The following is a 27,031-nucleotide window of genomic DNA, read 5'->3' on the forward strand; positions in this document are numbered from 1 at the left end:
AAGAGTGCTCCTAATCTCAGCTAATCTCAGCTCGTTACTTGTAATGAAGACACCTGGGATCCAGAAATCTTGCTGATTAATGGGGAATCTAATACGTATTTCTTCCATTAAAATGTAAATTTATAAAATTTTTGAAATGCATTTTCAATGCATTTAAAATTATAGACCGATCATTTATTTGTCAGTGGACAAACACAAAATCAGCAGGGGATCAAATACTTTCCCCCCCTCACTGTATAATATATATTTTATAAATACCTTTTTTCCTTTTTCTTTATAGGTGATCACATGACCTCTGTTCTCAGCTGCATAAGGGGCTTAAGGGAGCTGGGGGTGAAGCCTGCATGGGACCATGTCATCAGACAGCAGTACACTGATCTTCCCAGTGAAGTGATGTCAGCACAAATCTAGGCCACTGATGTACAGGCAGGTTGTTCTCTCACCACATCCAGAAAACTGACCATGCTGGGATAGATGTGCTCTCATGCCTAGCATGGTCAGTTTGAAATAGGAAAGCAGGGAGACTGGTAGGATCATCAGGTATTTCACACAAAGGGAGGAATACAAAGAGAAAAGAACAGGATACTTTTTAACACAAGTACACAGTACAACATACATAAAGCAAGAATCTGAAAATGTTGGGGGTAACATACTCTTTAAGGATGATGGAAAGCCTATCTACTTATGAAGCTTTAAATGTTGCCTGCCCTCTGGCTTTACTAATGCTGCACACTGTTTTCAATAACAAGCAGTGTAAATTACTTTTTTTTTCAGTGCATTTCCTAAAGGTTACATAATTGGACAGCTTCGGGTGCAAGGCGGCTGCTACAGCTGGTGTGAGACAATTTAACAATTGGCGCTCAATTGAAAATGCTCTTTATTATAAATAGGTCACTGCATTAGTAAAAGGCAGCTTATTTATTAGATAGCCTTTCCTTCTTAAATTTCAGCCTTTTTAATCCCCTTTATGGTAACACTTTGCAAGGAAGCAGGAGGGACTTGGGGCCAATCAAATGTTTTGTAATTACATTTGCTGACAAGGAACAGGTTCACAGCAGGACAGAGCAGAGAGATGACTTCATCAACCTTCCTTGTCCAATCAAACGTTGGAAGCAGAAAGGTACAGTCAAGTCCATAAATATTGGGACATGGACACAAATCTAATCTTTTTGGCTCTATACACCACCACAATGGATTTGAAATTAAACAAATAAGATGTGCTTTAACTGCAAACTTTCAGCTTTAAATTGAGGGTATTTACATCCAAAGCAGGTGAACGGTGTAGGAATTACAACAGTTTGTATATGTGCCTCCCCCTTTTTAAGGGACCAAAAGTAATTGGGCAATTGGCTACTCAGCTGTTCCATGGCCAGGTGTGTCCTATTCCCTCATTATCCCATTTACGAGGAGCAGATAAAAGGTCCAGAGTTCATTTCAAGTGTGCTATTTGGATTTGGAATCTGTTGCTGTCAACTCTCAATATGAGATCCAAAGAGCTGTCACTATCAGTGAAGCAAGCCATCATTAGGCTGAAAAAACAAAAAACAAACCCATCAGAGAGATAGCAAAAACATTAGGTGTGGCCAAATCAACTGTTTGGAACATCCTTAAAAAGAAAGAATGCACCGGTGAGCTCAGCAACACCAAAAGACCCAGAAGACCACGGAAAATAACTGTGGTGGATGACCGAAGAATTCTTTCCCTGGTGAAGAAAACACCCTTCACAACAGTTGGCCACATCAAGAACACTCTCCAGGAGGTAGGTGTATGTGTGTCAAAGTCAACAATCAAGAGAATACTTCGGAGTGAATACAGAGGGTTCACCACAAGATGTAAACCATTGATGAGCCTCAAAAACAGGAAGGCCAGATTAGAGTTTGCCAAACATCCTATGGACAGATGAGATCAAGATCAGCTTATACCAGAGTGATGGGAAGAGAAGAGTATGGAGAAGGAAAGGAACTGCTCATGATCCAAAGCATACCACCTCATCAGTGAAGCATGGTGCTGGTAGTGTCATGGTGTGGGCATGTATGGCTGCCAATGGACGTGGTTCTCTTGTGTTTATTGATGACGTGACTGCTTACAAAAACAGCAGGATGAATTCTGAAGTGCTTCGGGCAATATTATCTGCTCATATTCAGCAAAATGCTTCAGAACTCACTGGACGGCGCTTCACAGTGCAGATGGACAATGACCCGAAGCATACGGCAAAAGCAACCAAACAGTTTTTTAAGGGAAAGAAGTGGAATGTTATGCAATGGCCAAGTCAATCACCTGAATCCGACTGAGCATGCATTTCACTTGCTGAAGAAAAAACTGAAGGGAAAATGCCCCAAGAACAAGCAGGTACTGAAGACACTTGCAGTAGAGGCCTGGCAGAGCATCACCAGGGATGAAACCAGCGTCTGGTGATGTCTATGTGTTCCAGACTTCAGGCTGTAATTGACTGCAAAAGAATTGCAACCAAGTATTAAAAAGTGAAAGTTTGATGGATGATTCTTAATCTGTCCCATTACTTTTGGTCCTTTGAAAAGTGGGAGGCACATATACAAACTGTTATAATGCCTACACCGTTCACCTGATTTGGATGTAAATACCCTCAAATTAAAGCTGAAAGTCTGCAGTTAAAGCAAATCTTGTTTGTTTCATGTCAAACTCATTGTGGTGGTGTATAGAGCCAAAAAGATTAGAATTGTGTCGATGTCCCAATATTTATGAACCGGACTGTAAGTTATCTGTCCTACTATAGTAGAGAAAATTCAGGTTTTTAGATCATCAACCTGGCTGCGCTACAAATCTCACACCTAGATAGACAGAACTACACATTGGGGTGGATTTACTAAAGACAAATAGACTGTGCACCTTGCAAGTGCATTTCCCTCGAGCTTGGTAAATGTAGTGAAGCCTCGCTTTCTAAAGAATACCCAATCAGGTGAAGAAAAAAAAAAACAGCATTTTTGCTTGCACATGATTGAATTATGGAAATAAACAGAGCTTTACCACATTCATAAAGCTCTGGGGAAAATGAGTGCAACTGCACTTGCAAAGTGCGCAATGGGGTTGATTTACTAAAGGCAAATAGACTGTGCACTTTGCAAAATGCAACTGCTCCAGAGTTTAGTAAATGTGGTAAAGTTTCACGTTTAAAAAAATACCAAATCACATGCAAGGAAAATACAAAAACAGTATTTTTGCTTGCACATGATTGGATGACAGAAGTCTTCAGAGCTTCTGAAAAAAAAATTATTATTTTTTTCCTTGCACGTGGTTGGGTGCACTTTGCAAAGTGAAGCCTTACCTCATTTACTTAAGCACTGGAGCAACTGCTTTGTCTATTTGCCATTAGTAAATCAACTGCAATGTGTTGGTCCTTAGAGCCGGTTCACACAGGGGCAACACAACTTCCAGTGCGACTTTTGGAGGCAACTTAAACACGACTTGAGTATGAACAACAGCGTGACTTCAACCACGACTTTAAGTCGCCCCCAGGCCAGGCGACTTTGGCCGTGGCCAATCACAGAATAATCAGCTCTCAAGGGGGAACTCCATGACAAATGTTAAATCAAAAACCGGCATGGGTTCCCCCTCCAAGAGCATAACATGACCCTTAGGTCTGGTATGGATTTTAAGGGGAACCCCCTACGGCGAAAAAACAGCATGGGGGTCCCCCTAAAATCCATACCAGACCCTTATCTGAGCACACAGCCTGGCTGGCCAGTAGAGAGGGTGGGGACGAGCGAGTGTCCCCCCCTCCTGAACCGTACCAGGCCGCATGCCCTCAACATGGGAAGGGGGGCGCCCTGCGCCACCCCCACCCCAAAGCACCTTGTCCCTGTGTTGATGAGGACAATGGCCTCTTTCTGACAACCCTGGCCATTGGTTGTTGGGGTCTGCGGGAGGGGGGCTTATCAGAATCTGGGAGACCACTTTAATAAGGGGGCTCCCAGATCCCGGCCCCCCCCACACTATGTGAATGAGTATGGTGTACATCGTACCCCTACTCATTCACCTGGGGAAAAAAAAGTGTCAATAAAAAAACACACACAACACAGATTTTTAAAGTAATCTATTAGTCAGCTCCAGTGGTATTCTTCCGACTTCGGAGGTCTCTTCCGACTTCTCCGCTCTCTTCGGCCTCTTCTCCCGGTGTCCGGCCTCTTCTCCCACTCTCCGGCGTCTTCTCCTGCTCTCCGGTTCTTCTGCCGGCTCCTCCGTTATCTTCTTCCAGCTCTTTTGCTAGCAGTGGCCTGGGCTTCTACGTCATCTTCTTCCCTCTTCTCTTCCTGCGATGTTGACACAACGCTCTCTCCCACTGTAATGCCGTGTGAGTGGTGCGCAGCCACTTATATAGGCATAAGGGGCGTGGTCACCGGGTGATGTCACACTGTGACCCCGTCCCTTACGACGTCAAGTCGCCGCTTCAATATAGATGGAGATCTGACTTGGAGGCGACTTCCATTGAAATTAATGGGTACAAGTCGGTTAGAAGTCGGATTGAAGTCACACAGGAACCTTTTTTGAAGTCGGAGCGACTGCTGTAGTGTACATTAAGACGGCTCCATTCACTTCCATTGATTTTCTCAACAGCGCGACTTGAGGCGACCTGAAGTCGAATCCCGGGTTGCCCCTGTGTGAACTGGCTCTTAGTAGATCAACCCCATTGTTTGGCAAATAAAACAGCTCTATATATGTACTTTAATTGTGTTTTTATCTGTTTGCCTTGAATTCAACTTTCATTCAGGAAAGCAGAAGTCAAGCAGCAGTTTCCAGCATTTTCCTTCCTACAGATCCCCTGACCTAAGGCTTGTGGTGAAGCTGTCTGCTCAATGCATTATGAACATGCATGTTTGTACACCCGTCTGCCAAGAAAAAGAACATTCAGCAGATGGATCTTGAACACAATCCACACATCTCCATGTCTTTGGCCAGCTTACAGTCAATGTAGGACTTTCCTGAGCATTCTAGGAAAGACCAAGAACAGTTCTAATGAGATTACCTTCTGGAGAGGTCAAAGAGCTTAAAATGTGCAGAATTTGTGGCTACCACCAGGAAGCTTCCACATATATCCAGTAAGCATGGACTCCCCTCTGACACAGAGAACTGGAGTAACTGCTTGACAGTGCCCTGGAACATAAAAGGCAGGTTAATCACATATCTAAATACTAAAAATATAATATCTAAATCGAAATAGTTTAAGGGTAGGGCTGGGTAGGGCTGATAACACTGCTTGGGATTGCTGTGCAGCAGAGTAAATCGCTTGATTTCTAGCAGGATCAACAACTAATTCAACAACCTAAATTCTTTCAATGGTATATTTAACAGACCAAAACATTTTTTATTGTTATTAACTGAATAAACTTTAAATGTGCTCAAGCATGTTTCAAACCCAATGGCATGTATTTATTATAGTCCAAATCCAGCAAGAAATTTGATATGTCAATATTGCGGGCAGGAGGTTGGGGGTGGAGCGCTGAGCTACCTGCTAGCTTCTTCTAGCTCTAATGCCAACTTTTCCGAGCAGCAAGTGGTGGTATCTTCTCATTCCCATAAGACCATCAATAGGCGTTCTCTCTGAAAGCTTAACTCCCTAATAATTTTACAGTAAAGTAGAGCTAAAGACAAAACAAACTTTTTTTTTATTTTTGATAGCGTAAGGAAAGGTTATAACTCTTGTAAAGTTTTTTTTTTTCTTTTTTGCCATTTGTGTCCCATTGGGGAGATTTAGCTTCACTTCCTGACTAATAGCCAGAACAGGAAGTAAAAGAAAATCCCTCCAAGTTGAAGGAATCCCTGGTTTACACCAGGGTCACCATAACTAGTGTCCTAATTGGAAGATATCCCCATCATTATTGTTCTGGGGACAACCCAAGATTTGGGATGTTCTACTTTCACTATTGTTGATAATGGCAAAACTGGAAAAATAGAGAGGGTAAATCTCTCTAATGGAGGCACAGACAGCAATAAAAACTTGACAGTTGTTCCAATCCCTCTCCACTATATAAAAACATAAAAAAAGTGTTTTTAGGAAAATCCATTTGGCGAGCTTGTCACCTAGCTTGTCATGACCGCAGCAATTGGGCAGAAATGGGAGACTTCAAGAAATATGGAATGGAACCCAAATTGTGATCCATCTTGCCAGCAATATCATTTTTTGGCTGATGTTGGCCTTTAAAGGCAAAATTAAGTCACATAAGGGGGGATATGCAGTGAGCTGGACATTATCATTGGAAAGAAGAAAGAAATGGCTGCACATCCAGAACTTCTGATTGCCTTTTATTTTGTTTCACAAAGATAACACCAAAGACACCAAACTGTGGTTAGGTAGACGCGTTTCACATATACATCTTGTGCTTAATCATGATTAAGCACAAGATGTATGTGTGAAACCCATCTACGTGACCACAGTCTTTGGTGTCATCTTTGTGAAACAAAATAAAAGGCAATCGGAAGTTCTGGATGTGCAGCCATTTCTTTCTTCTTTCCAAGTTTCCCATGGAGGCAGGCCGGGGCTAGCGCTCTGCAATATACTCCAATCAGCCTCATCTCTATACACCTTTAGCAGTGGTTCTTTTTCTTGTAGACATTATCATTACTAACAGATTCTGACACAGTGCTATCAGACACAACTCCCCAGCCTTCTGTGCATCACAAGTTTGGTTGAGGAAGTGATGGGAGGTGTGGTTGATAGTTAGCGCTGCTAGCACAGGGCACTGCAATGTCAAAGCTGGGATCAGCATTTTCATTAAAAGAAAAGGGTATTTTAAGGTATTTCCTAGTAATAGTCAGTCACAAATCATAAGGGTAGGTATCTTTAAAAAGAGTAAAAAGGTGTGAAACTTCAATTGGGCTTAAAAAGGTACACAAATTATATAACTATGCACGACACAAATGTAATAATTAGTCTGTAGACTGACCTGTAATGTGCGAATTTGGACTCTATTTGGCTCCACAGTGTAGATGTTTTCTTCATGTATTGCCAGCACAGGAGAGTCACTAGCAAAGGAGCCTAAATAGGAGACAACAATGACATTACAAAGAATTAGGGCTGTTACTGATTAAAATTTTCGTGTTCGATTAATCGATTTTTTTAAATTGATTAATCGACTAATTTCGATTAATTATAACGCTCATACAGATCCAACTACTTTTAGCTGATCTCCTTGCATTGCAACTCTGCATTAGTCAGTGGTAAATGTTGTATATACTATATACAATCATCCGACACTAGTTCGTTTCCACAATTTATGACTTAACTTCACAGTTCACAAAAATAAGTTAAGTAACTTAAGTAAGTTAAGTAACTGTAGCACTGACGAGCGGGTATCAAAGGAGTTAACACGGACCATAAACTTCTCTCACGTCTCCTTAGATCTCAGCAAGGATGCCAGGTCATGGGTAGAAAGAAAAGATGTAAGTGCTCACCGCTTAAGTATAAGATTTAATTTTCGTGTTCAAACACAAACTACTCACATAAAGATGATAAAAACACAGCATGTAAAACCGACAATCATGTTAGTTCCGTAGGGCAGCAGCGGGTGACGTCATGCGTAGCTCCTCCCCCGTACGCATTATGTTCAATCAGAACTTCGCCGGTGGAGAGGTGAGTACCGATCAAAATAATTTTGATCGACCAAAAAAATTAATCGATTAATCGAGGAATTAAATCTTTAATTTCCATAGCCCTTCAAAGAATATACTCAGAAAACAGCAGTGATCTAGCAACTGCAGCTCACAAAGAAGCCACAGCACCCAGCAGGGGACGCGCCATCTGACAAGGCCAGAAATGTCAAGCAGCAGTTGTACCTGAAGCAAAGATGTAACGTAAGGGCCGGCCCTCTAAAAAAGTATAATGCCTTCCCTTTTACAGCCCGGCATTGCATAACATATTTTTATACTATGGCGACAAAGTCAACTCAGTGATAAAACATGCAGCTTTTTTTGGGGGGGGGGGGAGGGAGAGATTATACTATTTACACATACACACTTGTACATTTCTGCCGCTGTTCCAGAACAGAGCTGTTCACACTTCAGCATTATTGGTGAAGTGCATATGCGGTTGCACCCGGTTTGTATACCCCGCTTGGTGAATTTTACCTACAAATAAGCCTTTAAAAAGGCTTACTTGTAGGTAATATGATCCCGGAAGACACGCCGGCGGGAACATGTCAGCTGCTGTGAGGACTTTGTTCAAAGGTAAGTATTTCATAATGTGCTAGTATGTGATGCATACTAGCACATTATGCCATTGTCTTGCAGTTTTTTGTTTGTTTGTTTTTTTCAGCACTTTAATACCATTTTAAGGCCTTATGCACACTGGCCGTTTTTTGCCGTTTTTACAGCAACTGTTTTGGGCTGTAGACATTTTTTTCTACAGTCATTAAACTCTTCATCACGTTATCCTATATGTCCATGTACACATAGGCTATTATCAGCAGTTTTGGGCAGTGGCGTTTTTGAGCAGTAAAAAAAAACCAATACTGGTAGGTTCTGAGAGAAGTTTTTCAGCTGTAAAAACGCTTTAACGCTGATAAACATCGATAAACGCTCAAAAATGTCGCTCATCAGCGTTTAACATTTTAGATCCATTGAAAAAATAAATAAATACATTTTTTCGTTTAAAAAACCCCACTAAAACGCCAACATGCAAAATCGCTAAAAACCAATAATAAGCGCTAAAAACTGCTATTGCAAAAAAGTTAAAAAACTCCCTGCAAAGCTACTGACATTTTTATAATGTTATTTTAACATCCAGCTGCTAATGAGAGACTCAACTGTATCAGAAAAGGTGAGGATTACCGATTCGTCCTGTATAAGACGGGATACCTTCAGAGCAAACATGGGGCAAGAACATGGGGCAAAGAGATGCCCCGGAAAAGCCCTTGAAGAATCAAACTGGGTTCACACTGCAGCGATGCGGGAACGCCGCGAATCCGCGGCGGGTTCCCGCATCGCATGCCTCCCGGCGGCAGTTCACACTGCCCTATGCGAACTGCTGGGAGTGTCAGTGATATGTTAATGACACCCCCAGATCAGTTCGCATATCGCAGTGCGATCTGCAAACTCGGACAGGAATCGGATCGCATGGTGTGAACACCCATGCGATCCGATTCTGCTGCGGACCAAAAAAAGGGTCCTGTGCGAGTTTGGGGCGGGTGCGATGCGAATTCAGCCATACTATCTGTATGGCTGAACTTGCATTGCACAGAGATCGGATGTGATTTGCACTGCAGTGCGGTGCGAATCACATCCGGTTCTCGTAGCCGCAGCAGTGTGAACCCATCCTTAACCACGGTATATCCAAAAATTTAAGGTAAACTTTATTGCTGTATTAAAAAAGTGTGTGAGAATTCCAAAGGAATTCTTACACACTTTTTGGTTGGAATTTGGTGTGACCGTGTGTACACAAGACAGCTTCAGCGGAATTCCGTCGGAAAAACCTTCAGAGTTTATTCAGACGGGAAAACTGGTCGTGTGTACAGGGCATTAAAGTCAGTGTAAGGCCCTGTTTACAGCTGAGCGATATTCTGCTTGAAGCTTGTAACTCTAAAACGCTCAACAAGACCAATGCCATTAATCTTAATTTCCCCATGTTCACATCTGAGCATTACGTTGCCTGAAGCAAAATGCCTGTCATTCAAAAAATTACATGAGCTTCTTTTTGTCAGATTACATGCATTTTTGGCCCCATAGACTTCAATAGAAACACCTAACTTGAGCATTTTATGAATGTTTTGTCGCTCGTTTTCTGCTCAAACAACAGCTGTCCATCCCTAATTTTCTCTCCCTCTCCTCCCCATAGTGCTTTCTACTGGCTAAACAAAAATGTTTGAAGCTGTAAAACACTTGTAATACACTTCTAAAACACTTTAAAAAGGCTTGTAAAAATCTGCAATGCTTAAAGTGGTTGCAACCCCTTACAAACCACTTTGACTTACAGATAAGCCTAGATTAAGGCTTACCTGTAGGTCCAAGAAATATCTCCTAAATCTATACGGTTTAGGAGATATTTACAAAAAGACAGCCACTGCTGTCTACGGCGCATGCGCCGTAGACAGTGGCGAGCAGGCGCACTGGGCAAGCCACAGATCGCGGCGATATGCGATATGCGAATCACAGCGCCGGAGCAGCGAGACCCACCAAGAAGATGGACACTCGGAACTACAGAGGACAGCGGTGACTTTGCTGGCTCCTGTGTCAGGTAAGTGACACATAATGGACTACTATGCGATGCATAGTAGTATATTATGCTTTACCTTTGCAGGGAGACAAAGAGGAAGTAAACCCATCAGGATTTACTTCCTCTTTAAAAAAAAAATAAAAAATAACACCAGTAATTTGCTACGCCAAGGTGAACGGAGCCTGAAGGTTTAAGCTTTATTTTTGTAAAACTAGCAACTATGTTATACTTACCTGCTCTGTGCAATGGTTTTGCACAGAGCAGCCCCAATCCTCTTCTCAGGTCCACAGCCAGTGGTCCTCGCTCCACCCCCCTGCCGAGTGACCCCATAGCAAGCCCCTATTGTGCAACCCATAATAACCAGATTTGGGACTTGATACGTTTGTCGTACACAAATCTTTAGTTCTATGGGTTTTTTGTTTTTTTTTGTAGAATTGTTACACAGCTTTGTTGGAGCCCAGTTTACTAATGTATCTTCTGTTTTGCTTTCCAGGAATAACAGACATATAGATATTTATTTATCCCAAATCCTGTTAGTAAAATTATGATTTATAGGACAACATAGGCTTTGCTTTGTTAAACTATGTTGCAATGGGGGTTATTTACGAAAGGCAAATCCACTTTACACTGCAAGTGCACTTGAAAGTGCAGCCGCCCTAAATCTAAGGGGTAGATCTGAAATGAGTGGAAGCTCTGCTGATTTTATCATCCGATCATATGCAAGCTAAAATGCTGTTTTTTTAATTTTCCTTGCTTGTCGCCCTCGGATCTACTGCGACTTTACTTCCAAGTGCACTTTCAATGCAAAGTGGATTTTCCTTTAGTAAATAACCCTCAATGTAACCAGGAGATGAGCATATGGCAACAGCAAAAGGCAGGAAATGTATTCATTCATCTCAGAGGTGACACAGCAGTCTTTTCTTGAATCATGTAATCTACATGACTAAAGTGAACTTGTCTCTGTCTGTTGACCTACACACCTGTGTTCCCTAGTGTTGGTCCATTGAGTTCATAGACAGTCACCTGCTTTCCATTCCACACTGCGACACAGTCCTGAAAAAAACACATAGATTAATTAAGACTTTGCTAAAAAACATTAAAAAGTGGACCAATGAGGATAAAAATATGAGAGCTGTCACTGAGAATTTGCTATGCAAGCAGCAAGCTTTAATAAAAACTCTTAGCCCTTGTACACACGGTCGGAGATTCCCACGGAATGTTTCCTATCGGACCGTTTTGTCGGATATTCCGACTGTGTGTGGTCTGCATCGGACTGTTTCTGTCGGAATATCCGATGGACCAACTTTTCCAACTTGCCAGAAATATTTTCCGACAAAATGCTCCGATCGGACATACTCCGATCATGTGTAGCCTACTCCGACGGACAAAGTGCCACGCATGCTCAGATCAAATTCCTAGACCAAAGCTATTGGCTACTAGCCTGAATGTAGTCCAGTCGTAACTAAATAATGTCATCACGTTATGTACAATCGGATTTTCCGACAACTGAGTCCGACCGTGTGCATGCAACATCACTTCCGGACCTCTTCCGGAATTAATCCATTGGAATTAATCCGACGGATTTGGTTGCCGGAATCTCCGACCGTGTTTACGGGGGGGCTTACTGGTAGAAAAAAAAAAAAAAAGAAAGAAGAAAAAGTACAAAGATAAAGGCCACTACAAATATATCATTATTCTTATTAGGGTTATAAATACAGGCAAGGGAACAATGCAAATTCCAAATCACAACAAACAAAGATTATAGATTTGACCATTAAATTATTTGCTTACTTTTGTGACGAAGACCCCTATGATATACATATCAGTCTTTAGGCTGTGTGTGGTCCCCGTATTGAAGAAAGTTATACTGAGCTGAGAAGGCGCCACTTGGATGGCTGCAACTTGTTGGTGGAAATGAGAAGACATGACATGTTCACTGAGGACCAGGACACAGCTGAGATTGTTCACAGACAATAGATTTTTCGATGATCCCCACTGTGCCAAGACAGAGTAAAGACATTAGACATCAGAAAGATGACCAGGCTATAGAAATAAGCTAAGCAATGGTAGTTTGCAGTACAAATTGTGTTATTTATGTAAGGTTCAAGTGGAACATTAGGCAAGAAGCTACAATAAATAAAGTCAAAATACATATGACTGCACTACTTACCTACCAATGGAACCATCTAAACCACCCCACAACACAAGTGGCAGCTTGATGAGTACATGATGAGGAGTGGCAACAAGACAGGTTGGTGGCAGGCACAGACTGTAGCATTGGATCTGTAGAGCACTGGTCTTCAGTTGAAGAAGAGGCATCATGCATGGTCATGTGACAGTGGATTGAGGCAAGTCAATAAGGGCTTAATTTTTTTTTTTGTGAATGGCAGGGAGCGGGACCGGAAATGGGTTTTAGGCTTTGCAGCTTTCTGTGTCACATACCTGCTCACCCAACAATGGATCAGCAGTGCGGTAATGCTAATTCATAGTCCAACGAGACGGTAGGAAGAGCAGAATGCTGCAATGCTGAGCTAGGAAATAGCGGTGTCTCCAGTCTTTCTGTGTTGTTAGAATTGCCTGAATAACACAAGTGGCTGAGCAAAATTATAAGTTGGGCAGTGAGTAAAACAGGTTACCGCTAATGGTTTTCAAATGTACATTTAGCCATTGTCTGGAAAGTAGAGCTGCACGATTCTGGATAAAATGAGAATCACAAATTTTTTGTTTAGAAGATAGATCACGATTCTCGCAGTGTAACATCATCTTTCACATTAAAATAAAAAAAATTGTGCTAACTTTACTGTTTCGTTCCTTTTATTTATTGAAGTGTATTTTTTCCCAAAAAATTGCATTTGAAGGACTGCTGGGCAAATACAGTGTGACATAAAATGTTGCAGCAATTGCCATTTTATTCCATAGGGTCTCTGCTAAAATATATACATACACACACATTATATATATATATATATATATATATACACATATGTGTGTGTTTGTGTGTATATATATATGTTTGGGGGTTCCAATTAATTTTCTAGCAAAAAATATTGATTTTAACTTAAAGTGGTTGTAAACCCTTACAAACCACTTTGACCTACAGGTAAGCCTAGATTAAGGCTTACCTGTAGGTCCAAGAAATATCTCCTAAACCTATACGGTTTAGGAGACATTTCCAAAAATGCATGCGCCGTAGACAGCAGCGCGCAGGCGCACTGGGCAGGCCGCAGATCGCGGCGATATGCCGCGAGTGTCGGCTCCCGTGCGCACGCGTGGGAGTGACATCATCGCTGCTCCGGCGAATCACAGCGCCGGAGCAGCGAGACCTGGAAGTCACTCCAGGATCCATGGCAGCGGCAGGCGTGAAGACGGAGGACTGCTTCGGGGGCTTCGTTCTCAGGTAAGTTATTCATAATGAGCTAGTATGCTATGCATACTAGCTCATTATGCCTTTGCCTTGCAGGTTGCTTTTTTTTTTTTTCCAGATGGGTTTACCACAACTTTAAGAAAGAAGTGTCAGAAAAAGATTTAGACTTTGGCTCCATGCACACTGAAGCTCAAAAAAGCTATTTCTGGACGCCAGATTGCTGGCAGAAAACGCTGGTTGAAAAACCTGCTTTTAACAGCGTTTTATACTAGCGTTAATGAGCGTTAATGAGCGTTTTACAGCGTTAGCGTTAATGGGCGTTTTTTATAAAAATACACAGAGGACACTCCAAAAATCCCACAATGCATTGAAAAATAGAATGCCGAACACTAATGAACGAGCGTTAATGAGCGTTAATGAGCGTTTGTCGTTTTTTGCCGCTGAAAAACGGCACTTTGAACGCGAATTTCTGGCATTCAGAAAAAAGCCCATAAACTCCACTGCTCATTAAAGCTGAAAAACGTCCATGTGTGCATGGACACATAGGCTAACATAGAGTGGAGTTTATGGGCTTTTACAAAAAACGCCCAAACGCCAATAAACTGCAGTTTATCAGCTTCAGTGTGCATGGAGCCTTTAAGTGGTTAAACTGTCTGCATTTACATGTGGTTGAAAGCTTGGCAGACTGCCCAGATTATTTGTTTACACAAGAAGTTATTTCCCTTTGATCTAAGGAGTAAGTTAGTTACAATGTTTCAAGTTCTAAACTTGGCAGATTTCCCAGGATGCTTTCTTTTGACAACTAAGTGAGCAGATAATCTCTCCACTTGTTTATATGAAAGAATTGCCTACTCTCAGTGGGAGAGATGGTCAGAGGGGGTGAATTGAGATTGAGTTGTTTTAATAATTAATGTGCAGCTCTACTGGAAAGTCCCTCTTAGTCCAACCACAAATTACATTTTAAAGCTGGGCAAATTTTGGCAGGTTGATTTTACCATTTGCTTCACCTAATGGGTTCTCCAGAGGCACAGTTCCTTTACAGGATCTCCCAGCATTGCCTCACTTTCCCACTGGCAGTCTCACGCCTCTTTCTCCAAATAAGTGAAAAAAGCAAAAAGGAGAGTAATAATTCATTGTAAATGCTAATGCAGGCAGGCAGAGCTGGAAACTCAGGAGAGATATTCTGGAACGGAGTTTATAATTTTAGTTAAACCCTCACCCAAGTCACTTTGGCCAAGTCTCCAAAGCAGTCTTTGCTGGGTGGGATGCAATGCGCAGGAAGCCTCGAAAAATCAGACAACTTATCACCTTCATATTTGTATCTGCAAAAATTACTATTGCAAAATATTGAAAGTCAGCTATCACACCTTGTGAACAGCTCAAGCTCAAACTTTCCTGGATTATGATAAATGACCGTCTATTAGTAATCTTAAAGTGGTTGTTAAGTCACAAACCCCCATTACTTGTATCCTCTGAATTATAGAGTTCTAAAGTACTGTACTGTTTTTTTTTTTTTTTTATAATAAAGTGTTTAGGATTATACTTTAAAAAAAACTGACACACAGTACTTTAGATCTTCATAAAACAGAGAGGATACAAGTAATGGGGTTATTTATTGCAGCGGAAATAGCAGCAGGAGAGGGGCGGGGAGGAGATCGGCTATCACAGTATCATGGATCAGCAGTTCACATAGAAGGAAACAGGAACAGGCAAGATCATCTAGGCATTTAACCACTTCAATACCGGGCACTTAAACACCTTCCTGCCCAGACCAATTTTGAGCTTTCAGCGATGTCGCACTTTGAATGACAATTGCGCGGTCATGCTACACTGTACCCAAATAAAATTTTTATCATTTTTTTCCCACAAATAGAGCTTTCTTTTGGTGGTATTTGATCACCTCTGCGTTTTTTATTTTTTGCTAAACAAATAAAAAAATACCGAAAATTTTGAAAAAAAAAAATGTTTTTTTTTTGTTTCAGTTTCAAAACTTTGCAAATAAGTAAGTTTTCTCCTTCACTGATGGGCACTGATAGGGTTACACTGATGGGCAATGATAAGGCGGCACTGATGGGCACTGATGAGGTGGCACCAATGAAGTGGCACTGATGAGGTGGCATTGATGGACACCGATATGTGGCACTGATAGGCGGCACAGATGGGTGGCACTGATGGGCGACACGGATGGGCACTGATAGGTGGCACGGATTGGCATGGATGGGCATGGATAGGTGGCACAGGTGGGCATGGGTTAGGCGGCACAGGTGGGCATGGGTAGGCGGCACAGGTGGGCATGGGTAGGCGGCACAGGTGGGCATGGGTAGGTGGCACAGGTGGGCATGGGTAGGCGGCACAGGTGGGCATGGGTAGGCACTGATAGGCGGCACAGATGGGAACTGATAGGCGCATTGTATTATAATATATTGTACTAATTGATGCCAATCAGTGCCAATCAATAATGCATGCCAATCAGTGATGCCCATTGTGGGCACTGATTGGCATCCATTATGGGCACTGATTGGCATCCATTGTGGCACTGACTGGAATCCCTGGTGGTCTAGGGTGGCATACCTTGTCCTTGGAATCCCTGGTGGTCTGGTGGCGTCCCTGGTGGTCCAGTGTGGGCATCCTCGGGGGGGCTGTGCTGATAATCGATCAGCACAGACCCCCCCTGTCAGAGGAGCAGCCGATCAGCTCTACTCTACTCGCGTCTGACAGACGCGAGTGAGGAAAAGCCGATCACGGGCTTTTCCTATTTACACTGTGATCAGCCGTGATTGGACACGGCTGATCACGTGGTAAAGAGTCTCAGTCGGAGACTCTTTACCGAGATCGTAGTTGCCGGGTGTCAGACTGACAACCCCGCAACAACGATCGCCGCGATGCGCGCCCCCGGGGGCGCGCAGCGGCTCATAATCCTGATCACGTCATATGACGTCCGGTCAGGATTATGAAACCACTTTGCCGCCGTCTATTTGCTATAGGGCGGGCGGCAAGTGGTTAAAATGTAGAAAGGGACAAATTACACTGCAACAGCACTATGCTGTTATTCATGCTTTAACCGTTTCTGAACCGCCCACCGTACATATATTGTGGCAGGACGGCCTGGTTGTGCAAAATCACATACCTGTGCTTGATTTTGTGCACGCAGTGTAGGGGGCGTGTGCCGACGGAGCACTGCCCCCGCTATGATTGGCGGGGACAGCGGGAGCAGATCAGCAAGTCTGGCGAACGCAATGGCCACCACGACCCGCCGATCGTTCACAGGAGACACGGAGCAGCGGTCTGCCTATGTAAACAAGGCACACCACTGATCTGTCAGTGAGGAAAAGAGAGATCTTCTGCTTCAGCTAAGCTGAAACGCGATCTCTGTTTTCCTCCAGTGTAACATTCCCCCCCAGAGTTAGAAAGCACCTCCCTAGGACACACTTAACCCCTTGATCACCCTCTAGTGTTAACCTCTTCAATGCCAGTGTCATTTATACAGGTATCATTTTTTTTTAGGCACTGATCACTGTATTGGTGTCATTGGTCCCCAAAAAGTGTCACTTAGGGTCAGATTTGTTCACCACAATGTCGCAGTCCAGCTAAAACTCACCAATTCGCCGCCATTGCTAGTAAAAAAAAAAAAATGCCATAAATCTAACCAATAGTTTGTAGATGTGATAACTTTTGCACAAACCAATCAATAAATGCTTATTGGGATTTTTTTTTCCCAAAAATATGTAGCAGAATACATATTGACCTAAACTACTGGGAATGTTTTATAGCAGAAAGTAAGGAATATTGATTTTTATTCAAAATTCCTGCTTTTTTTGTTTATAGTGCAAAAAATAACCCCGCAGGAGGTGATCAACTACCACCAAAAAAAAAGCTCTATTTGTCGGGAAAAAAAGGACATCAATTTTTTTTTGGTACAGCGTCGCATGACTGCTTAATTGTCACTTAAAGCAACGCAGCACCATATCGTAAAAAACAGCCTGGTCAGGAAGTGGGTAAAACCTTCCGGGGCTGAAGTGGTTAAAGCGGGCATAAAGTTACATGCATACTTTTTACCTATAGATACCGTAAATATCTCCTAAATGTGTGCCGTTTAGGAGATATTTACTGTATATGCAGCCGATTAGCATACTAGCACATTATGGCTTTACTTTTGCAGGACAGAAAGGGGAAGAAAAAAAAAAAACAGGACTTTACTTCCTCTTTTAAAGGAACAGGGGCTTTTTTTTTTTTTTTTTTATTTCTTTAAAGCGGGAGTCCGCCGGGAGTCCGCGTTTTTTTTTTTTTTAAAGCCAGCAGCTACAAATACTGCAGCTGCTGACTTTTAAAATAGTGACACTTACCTGTCCAGCGCGCCCGCGATGTCGGCACCCGAAGCCGATCTCTCGATCGTCTCTCGGGTGCTGCCGCTGCCATCTTGGGTATGGGAATCAGGAAATGGAGCCTTTCGGCTTCATTTCCCGGTTCCCTACTGCGCATGCGCGAGTCGCGCTGCGCAATAAGAATGGACCCGCTGCCTCTGGGATCTGTGTGTTTCCCAGCAGGCAGCGGGGGACCTTCGGAAAGGGGCGTAATGTACGCCCCTTTCCGCAGAGAGCTATCCCGGAAGTGGGGGAAAGTCAGGGTTACCCAAAAAAGGGTATAAAGGTGATTTGGTGGTGGAAATAGCTGGGTTTTTGCACATAGGATTACAGACCCTGAGAGAGTGGGGTCAATGGTAGGGTGTGTTTTTTTTTTTTTTTTTTTCAAAAAATTTTTATTGAGAAAAGAAAAGGGTACATTACAATTGGGTGAGCAGTACGCACAAAATTTTTCTCATTTTGAAAATTCACAGGCTATATAATAGCAATATATTGAGCAACAATTGGTGCCAGGGCACCGTCCCATAAATCACATAATGGAGAGTATCACTCTCCCTGACAGTCAAATAGAAACGAGGTAGCAATAACTGGATGGATCATGGAACAATTAGACACTAACTCAACCTCGGGGAGAAGAACAATATATATATCAGATCATCAAGAGGGCTCTGATTGGGGGGGGGGGGGGTAGGAGGAGGGGGGGTGGGGGTGTCCCCGTAAGTGCAGTCTTGTCGTGGGTAGCTACCCAGTGGTGGAGGGGGTTGCGGTGGGCCATTGGTCATTGTAGATAAAAGAGTGTTCATCAAGGTAGGTTTGTTCCTGAGGAGTAAGTTGTGATTTCACAAAAGAGTCCCATCTGCTGTGGAAGCACTGAACGGCCTTTTTGTGGGCTAGATTAGCATTCATTTTGTCATGGAATAGGAGATGTAGGAGATCTCTGTGAACCTGCACGACTGAGGGTGGAACAGAAGATGTCCAATTGGCTAGTATGGCCCGTCTTGCCATCAGGAGGCATATCAAGGCCCATTCTTTGTCTCGTGGGCCAGAAACTTTCGACCAGGGAAGTAGTGTGGCATCCCAATATCCAAAAATAAGAAGTAAAGGGTCTTTGGGTAGCTTCAGCAGTGTGATCTTAAAGATGAAAGCCAGGATTTGGTCCCAGAACGCCGAGATAAAAGGAGCAAGTCCAGTAACGATGCGCGAGAGAGGGCTTAGGTTGTTGGCATAGAGGGCATAGTGAAGACGGAGTGGAGTGGGGTTGTTTGGCATGGAGAAAGGGGATGTGTGCCCGGTGAGCGATTTTGAGTTGTGTTTCCCTCCAGGATTCATTGGGAACCAAATTGTAGACTGTGCGAAGACCTTGAAGAATCTTGTCCACCATATCATCGTTCGGGAAGTCTTTTGCCCAATTAGACACTGATGAGGAATCCAAGGGAGGCGTCGTTTGGATGAGTAGAGGCTTATAGATATCCGAGATTTTGTATGAGTCCTTCTGTATAAGGGTCTTGAGGAATGACGATGTGAATCTCGTGGATGCATCTCTGCAGGTGTTGCGGAGAAAGCTGAGACATTGGCCATGATGAAACGAGGAGGTTGCGGTGAGGGAGAATCGAGTAGCTAGAGTATGAAAAGGTAGAGCCTGGCCAGTAGCAGGATCACAAAGGGAGAAGAAGGTGGAGAGACCCTTTTGCCGCCAGGAGTCATAGGGATTATGTTCCAGACCTGGAGAGAAGCTCGGGTTGCCTTGTATCGGGAGAAATTTGGAGATGAAAGGAGAGAGCCGGAGGCTTTTCCTTACCTCCCTCCATGCTATAGCAGTGTCTCTCAGCAGAAGGTTATGTTGATAGTAGAGTTTTCCACTTACAGTGGAGAAGGGCTGTTAGAGAGTAGGGGTGGACCATTGCGGCCTCCAATTGGTAATTAGAGCATTTGGATTTTTGGGTTTTCCAGTCCAGACCTACCCTTAAAAGACAAGCAAGATTATACATTCTAAGACTTGGGAGACTAATACCGCCCTCGGTCCTGGGAACATGGAGTTTTGAGAGAGCTATGCGTGGTCTTTTGTTTCGCCATATAAATTTTGAGATCGCAGAGTTCAGTAATTTGGAGTCTTTGTGTCTTAGCAGTAGGGGTATTGTCTGGAGAGGGTATAACAGGTGGGCGAAACTGACCATTTTCACCAAATGACATCTTCCCAGGAGCGAGAGGGGCAGATCCATCCAGTTGTCTAATTCCTGAGTGATTTTAGCAAAAAGTGGGGGGTAATTCAGGTGGTAGAGAGAGGACGAGAGTTTCCCTATTTTGATTCCCAAGTAAGTGATATGTGACTTGGCCATAGTAAAGATGGAGTTTTGAACCCAGGCAGGAGGGGGGAGGGATCCTAAGGGCATAATCTCGCTTTTGGAGTAGTTTATGCGCAACCCTGAGCATTTCCTGAATAAATCAAAAGTGTATTTTATTGTGGGCATATCTGCGGAAGGGTCAGCTGAGAAGATGAGGACATCATCTGCAAAGAGGGACGTCCTCAACTCTTGGCTCCCTATTCGAATGCCATGCAGCGGGGCAACTGTTAAGAGATATCTAGAGAGTGGTTCCAGAGCTAAGTTAAAGAGGAGTGGGGAGAGGGGGCAACCTTGTCTCGTGCCTTTGTGAAGGCGAAATTCATTGGAGAGGAGGCCAGCTGCTACCAGCCTAGCCGCCGGTGAGGTGTACATGGAAGTTATTAGATGAAGGAAAGGGCCAGAGAATCCCATTTTACTTAAGACCATGGCGAGCCAATCAAAGTTTACATTGTCAAAAGCCTTTTCGGCATCAAGAGTGATAATGGCATAATCTCCCCTTGGATGGCATCTGGCGTGTTCCAGCGCCATCATCACCTTTCTAATATTCATCGTCGCCGTTCTGCCCTTCACAAAGCCGGATTGGGCTGGATGGATCAGAAAAGGGACGATGTCGGCCAGTCTCGTGGCTACAATTTTAGAGAGAATCTTAACATCAAGATTTAGTAGTGAAATGGGTCTGTACGAACCTGGTTCCTGGGGGTCTTTCCCTTTCTTTTCTAATAGTTTAATTATGGCCTGATTGCCCGTGGGAAGGTAAGAGCCACCAGACCACATACATTGATAGACACTATGAAGAGTGGGTGCCAGGAGAGGATGCAGTGATTTGTAGAATTCGCCTGTCAGACCGTCTGGGCCTGGCGCTTTAGAGGAGGCTAACTGTCGTATCGTGCTAGTGATTTCTAAAAGAGAGATAGGGGCATTAAGGGTTTCTAATTGGGAGGGAGATATTGGAGTCAGAGTAACTTTATCTAGGAAGTCGCACGCCGTGGGTTTGTCAATGGGATCGGCGGCATATAGCGTCGAGTAATAGCGCAGCATGGCAGCGTTTATGCCTTTTTGCGTGTTCGTGACAGAACCATCCGGCTCACGGATGGAGGGGATAATGGTCAGGCGATAAGTTCCCTTGCTAAGGCGGGCTAGAAGCTTGCCCGCCTTATTTCCAAATTTGTGGAGGGTGGCGTCCAGGTATGCTTTCTTGGTCGATTCCGCGGTGTCTGCCCAGGTGTCAAAGGACTGTTTGGCTAGTTGCCAAGCAGCCTGGTTTTCGGGGGAGTCTTGTGCATACAATGCACGTTGAGCCATGTGAAGTCTAGAGCTGGAGGAGTCGTAATTGAGGTGAGCATGTTTCTTAAAGGACGACGCATACGAAATGATGCGGCCTCTGAGAAAAGCTTTCCCTGCATCCCAGAATAAATTCGGGTCGTCAGCGTGCGGTGCATTAGTTTGCGTGTAAAACTGCCATTCTTTAGTGATGTAAGTTTGGAAATCTGCATTGCGTTGGAGAAAGGAGGGGAAACGCCAAATTCTAGGGTTAGGATGCATGTCTGGGGTCTCAAGGGATATGGATATGGGGGCGTGATCAGAAATGGCTATATCATGTATCTCTGCTTCTGGGATTAGAGGAAGTAGATCATCAGAGCAGAGAAAATAATCTATTCTGGTAAAGACATGATGTGGGTGTGAGTAAAAGGAAAATTCTCTATCAGTCGGGTGGTGAAATCGCCATATGTCACGAAGGTGGAGGATTTCCATAGTTGCTACAAGTACCGTGGGGTTTAGGTAGGGTGTGTTTTAAGCAACAGTGGCAAGGCTCGAAAGCACCAGGGAGCCCTACGGAGAGGGACAATACTAAATTGTTGTTCTAATTGGGTCCATCATTTTTGATCGCGATGTCTGCACCAGTCAATTAATTGCGTTAGGTGTGCAGCTTGGTAGGATTTCTGGATATCCGGTACTGAGATACCCCTGTACATTTTGGGAAGAGTCAGGAGATGACCTTGGATCCCGAGCCTTTTATTAGTTCAGATGAATTTAGTAAGGAGAGTGGTAACTTTTCTGAAATAGGCCGATGGGATATGGATGGGCAGGGCCTGAAATAGATACAGGAATTTGGGTAGGACACTCATCTTTACAATGTTACATCGGCCGAACCACGAGTGCAGGCCTAGATGCCATTTATCCTGGAGTTTATGTACTACACCAAGAAGAGGTGGAAAGTTTAATTTATAGACATCAGACAATGATAAACGTTCCTAGATATTTCAGTGCTGTGGAAGTCCACTTAAATTTAAAATTCAGCTGTAAGTATTGCAGTTGTGTAGGCGTTATCCTCACACCAATGGCCTCTGACTTTAAATAATTAATTTTTAAATTTGACAGGGTGTCATACTGCTCAAGTTCCTGTAAAAGGTTTGGTAGAGAGATAGTTGGGTTTGAGAGGGAGAATAACAAGTCGTCCACATAAGCAGAGACTTTATCATGGGAATTTCCCATCTGCAGGCCCTTGATGTCATCATTCCACCTGACCTACTCGAGAACGGTATCAGGGTGAGAGCGAACAGCAACGGTGAGAGGGGACATCCCTATCGGTTTCCGTTCAAAATTTTGATCGGCTTCGAGAACACTCCATTGACCTTGACTGAGGCTGTCGGGGCAGTATAGGCCCCTGCAATCCACTATATCATCCTGTCCCCCACGCCCAAGCATTGAAGGGTTGCGAACATGAAGCTGCAGTTCCCCCTATCAAATGCCTTCTCTGCCTCGGTGTTTAGGAAGACACAGAGGACTTCAGTGTGGTTGTCTAGGTGTATTAAATTAAGAACTTTTGTGGTGTTGTCTCATGCCTTGCGGGTGGGAATAAATCCCAATTGGTCCAAATTAATCAGTTGGGGGAGATATAGTTGAAGGCGTGTGGCTACAACCTTAGTGAAGTTTCAGATCTAAATTAAGTATTGAGATAGGTCTATAGTTACTACACAAGGAGGAGTCTTTTCCCTCCATGTGGATTACTGAAATGTGAACCAGTTATGTCGCAGGTGGGATAGATGAAGATTGTCCTAAGGCATAGACTGTCTTGACCATGTGAGGTCCAAGGAGGAATAAGAGGGCCTTGTAATATTGGATGGTAAAGCCATCCGGGCCCGGCGATTTTTCAGGCTTGACCGAGCCCACCGCCACCTGTACCTCCTCAAGGGTTAGAGGAACCTCCAGATCCCACCACCGCGGGGATGACAGCTGAGGAAGGCGGGCCAAGGAAAGGTAGTTGTTCATTTGCGCCTGCTCCCGGGAACTATCTATGACATTATATAAAGAGTAGTAATAATCCCTAAAGGATTGAGCAATATGTTTTGAAAGTGCGACCTTCTGTTCGGTTGGACCCACCACCTGGGGAATATATGACGCCATCTGCTGATCAAACATGGCCCTTGCTAGTTGTTTACCGCACTTGTCACCGGATTAGTACTGAATTCTCCTGCAGGTTTGTATCGCTGTCTTAGCTCAATAGCGAAGTAATTCTGACATCTGATGGCACAGGTGTGTGAGGTCATGCTCTATAGAGGCATCTGAACTCTGCTTGTGGCGCAGTTCTCGTGTCTGTATGTCCACAAGTAGCTGTTTAAGTTTAGCTTCTCGAGCTTGATACAGGCACTGTGTTTGATCAGCACACTCTGGATGACCATTTTGTGCGCTTCCCAGATGGTCCCAGGGTCACTCCCTGGAGTGTCATTAAAATGGAAGTACGTAGTGAGTTCTCTGGTCACATCTGCTAAAACATCAGGGTCTTGTAATAAACTTTAGTTTAAGTGCCAATGCCACGCTCTGAGATCTGTACGACTATACTGCAGTATACTGGATGAGTGGTCCGACCAGGTAATATTCCCTATTGTCACCTTTGTGATGACCAAAAGGTGCTGATGGGGGGTCAGAAAGAGATCTATTCAAGAATAGGAATGGTGTGGGATAGAGAAAAGTAAAGTATACATCTGCAAGAACAGTGGAAGTGCCAGGGGATGTGTCAACATTCGGGTCCAGAGGAATATTGAGATCCCTGCTTAATATCAGCTTTCCTTGTGCGAACTCTGCGAGGGAGGACAGGGTATTGCATAGGAAGGTATCTTGATAGGAATTTGATGAGTAGACTGTGGCCATCGTCACCTTAACGCTGCCAATATGGCCTTTTAAGAACAAGAATCTGCCTCCATTATCCTTGCATAAATCCAGTAAGGAGCAGGGAATGTGGCTAGAGATTAGTATGGAGACACTTTTAAATTTATCTAACTGGTTTGAGGCATGGTATACAAAGGGGCAAAATCTGTTCTGGAGAAAGGGGAGTTTGCCCGCTTTAAAATGGGTTTCTTGTATAAATGCCAAGATGGAACAAGAACGTTTCAGATCATGCAAGAGGATCCTTCTTTTCTCAGGGTTATTTAGCCCCTTAATGTTGAGGGACATGATAGGCACAGAGTCAATCTCGGAAGCCAGCGAGGGGAAAAAAAAAAAGTTGTCAAACCACGAGACAAGCAGAGTAGCAAAAGAGATTATTTACATTACTATACTATCTCATACTTATTAAATAACCATATCTGCCTATGCAGACAACCTTCCAATCCCCAAAAGTACACTAGGTAGAAGTACAGTATAGGCCCAGTACAGCCACTCCACCGCGAGGCACAGTCGCAATTCCACCATGAGCCTTACCTCGCTATGGAGCAGCCAGAGGCCGAACAGGTTCATCAGGTTGAGCCCTGAGTCAACAACATTAACTTGTCATTAAAATGCCTATCATAAAAATGTATGTAACAAATAAACATTTAACATTAAAAGAGAAGCCCTTAGTAAAACTGTGGAGGGATATGTTCCCAGTACAGGGATGATCATGAAATGTCTCTGCAGGCACCCCGATAGTCTTTTGCGGGGACCTGTGGATCGAAGAACAAGAGGTAGGGGCGCAAGCCAGCCAAGCGGCAAACATGAAAGCAGTCTGATTGTGCTACTTTGAAGGAGCCGAAAAAATTGAAGAGCAAAGCACTCTGACTTGGAAACAGAATAATAATTCATATAGCAAGCCTGCTAGGGTGGCAGTTATATAACTCTACAGTACAACAGGACAGTTTGCAGTAACTGTGTTGTCGCTATCGCAGCCTCACTTTGCAAAGCAGCAAGCATAAATGTAGAAATAGTTCTCGGGATCAGGGCTCAGGATCAGAGGAGAGCGGTGGATTCCGAGACCCGCGGCGGTTCCTGGTCGGTCTAGGAGGGAGGCCCGTGGGAACTGCAGTGGCACCAGCTCTTCAGGTAGGTCGCGGCATCGGTTGTAGCCATTTCGGGACCACGATGGTGGCCGTGTCCAGGAAGGAGAACAGGCCTAGCAGGTCATCCGGGTGGTGTAGCACAAATGACAAGGAGCTCTTCCGACCCATCAGACAGGGGGAATTCCTACCTGTATGTGCCGCCTAATTGGTGGAGCTTATCCAGGAGCGGACCAAGCAGTGCTCAGCGCTGGAGGGGTGCCCTGGAGAGATCAGGGAAGATCTTTACTGATGCCCTGTCAAAGTGAACTTCTCCATGCTCCCAGGCCTTCCTGAGGATCAGGTCTTTGTGTGTGTACTGGTGAAGGCGACATATCACATCCCACGGTTAGTTGGGGTCCGAGGAGTGGGGACCCAGGGTACCCTTTGTGTACCCTGTCCATCTCCAAATTAATGGGAGGAGCCTGTTAAATATCTCCAGTACAGTGTCTTGCAAATGTTTTTACGGCGGCTCCGCTCCTCTAGGTCTTCCAGGTGGAGATGTAGGGTAGCCACGTGGGTGGTTCGGGAGGCCTGCACTGCTTCCAGTTGAGAGATGCGGGTTTCTAAGGCACACAGAACAGTTTCCCCCGTGGAGACCTGCTCCGCTATCTGGTGTACCTCAGTGCAGGCCATTTGCAGCTCTTTGCGGTGCGATTCCTCCAGCCGGAGGAAAAGTGCAATATCTGCCTTGGCCTGCAAGGTTCAGATGAGGGCACGCAAATAAGAGTCTCCGTGGGACATCCTCTGTTCAGGTGGAGAACCCATCGGGTGGGAACAAGGAGCGTCCGGTAAGTCTGAAAATGTGTCCGAGGTTGATGAGGCCGGGGAAGCAAGAGGTCCCACCATCTGGGAGGCCTCTGATGCCTTGCCATGTGGATCCACCTTGCAGGCCCAGGAGCTAGATGATCGCAGTCCCGGGAAGAAGCGTTGGATCTCCGGCCAAGGAGATGCTCTCTGGAGATTCTTTACCTTCCTCCGTTTCCGGGAGAATGTTCTGCCAGAAAAATGTAGGTTTGCTGGAAAGTAAGCAGGAGTTTAGGTTCTTCACTTCTCTACTCTGCCATGTCCAGGCCACATTCCCCTAGCCCTGCTTTCAACTTCTCCACAAACTTTATCCCTGACCTGTCTGGTGTGTTCCTTTGCCTTCATGACGCTGTTTGTTCACTAAAGTTCTCTAACAAACCTCTGAGGGCTTCACAGAAAAGTTGTATTTATACTTAGATTAAATGACACAAGAGAGAAAAGGGGGCTGAATACAAATGCATGCTGCACTTTTCAGATATTTGTTTAAAACAGTTAATCATTTTCCTTCCACTTCACAATTATGTGCCACCTTTACATTTACGTTTTGGTTGTAACATGACAAAATGTGGAAAATTTTAAAGGGGTATGAATACTTTTTCAAGGCACTGTGTATATATATATATATATATATATATATATATATATATATATATATATATATATATATATATATATATATATATGTGTGT

General features: G+C 44.0%; 1 protein-coding gene across 1 annotated transcript in view; it reads right to left on the reverse strand.

Annotated features, from left to right (window-relative positions):
• IFT140 (intraflagellar transport 140) overlaps positions 1-27,031 on the reverse strand; it is a 275,713-nt gene that overhangs the window by 167,581 nt on the left and 81,101 nt on the right. The window contains exons 10-13 of the mRNA XM_077449176.1: positions 11,972-12,175; positions 11,161-11,233; positions 6,918-7,009; positions 5,000-5,127 (exon numbers count right to left, since the gene is read on the reverse strand). Of these exons, the coding sequence (XP_077305302.1) occupies positions 5,000-5,127; positions 6,918-7,009; positions 11,161-11,233; positions 11,972-12,175 (497 nt within the window). The remainder of the gene's footprint in view (positions 1-4,999; positions 5,128-6,917; positions 7,010-11,160; positions 11,234-11,971; positions 12,176-27,031) is intronic.

This window comes from Lithobates pipiens, unplaced genomic scaffold (assembly GCF_037356315.1).
Source record: "Lithobates pipiens isolate NorthernLeopardFrog02 unplaced genomic scaffold, aLitPip1_a1.2 Scaffold_22, whole genome shotgun sequence".
NCBI lineage: Eukaryota > Metazoa > Chordata > Amphibia > Anura > Ranidae > Lithobates > Lithobates pipiens.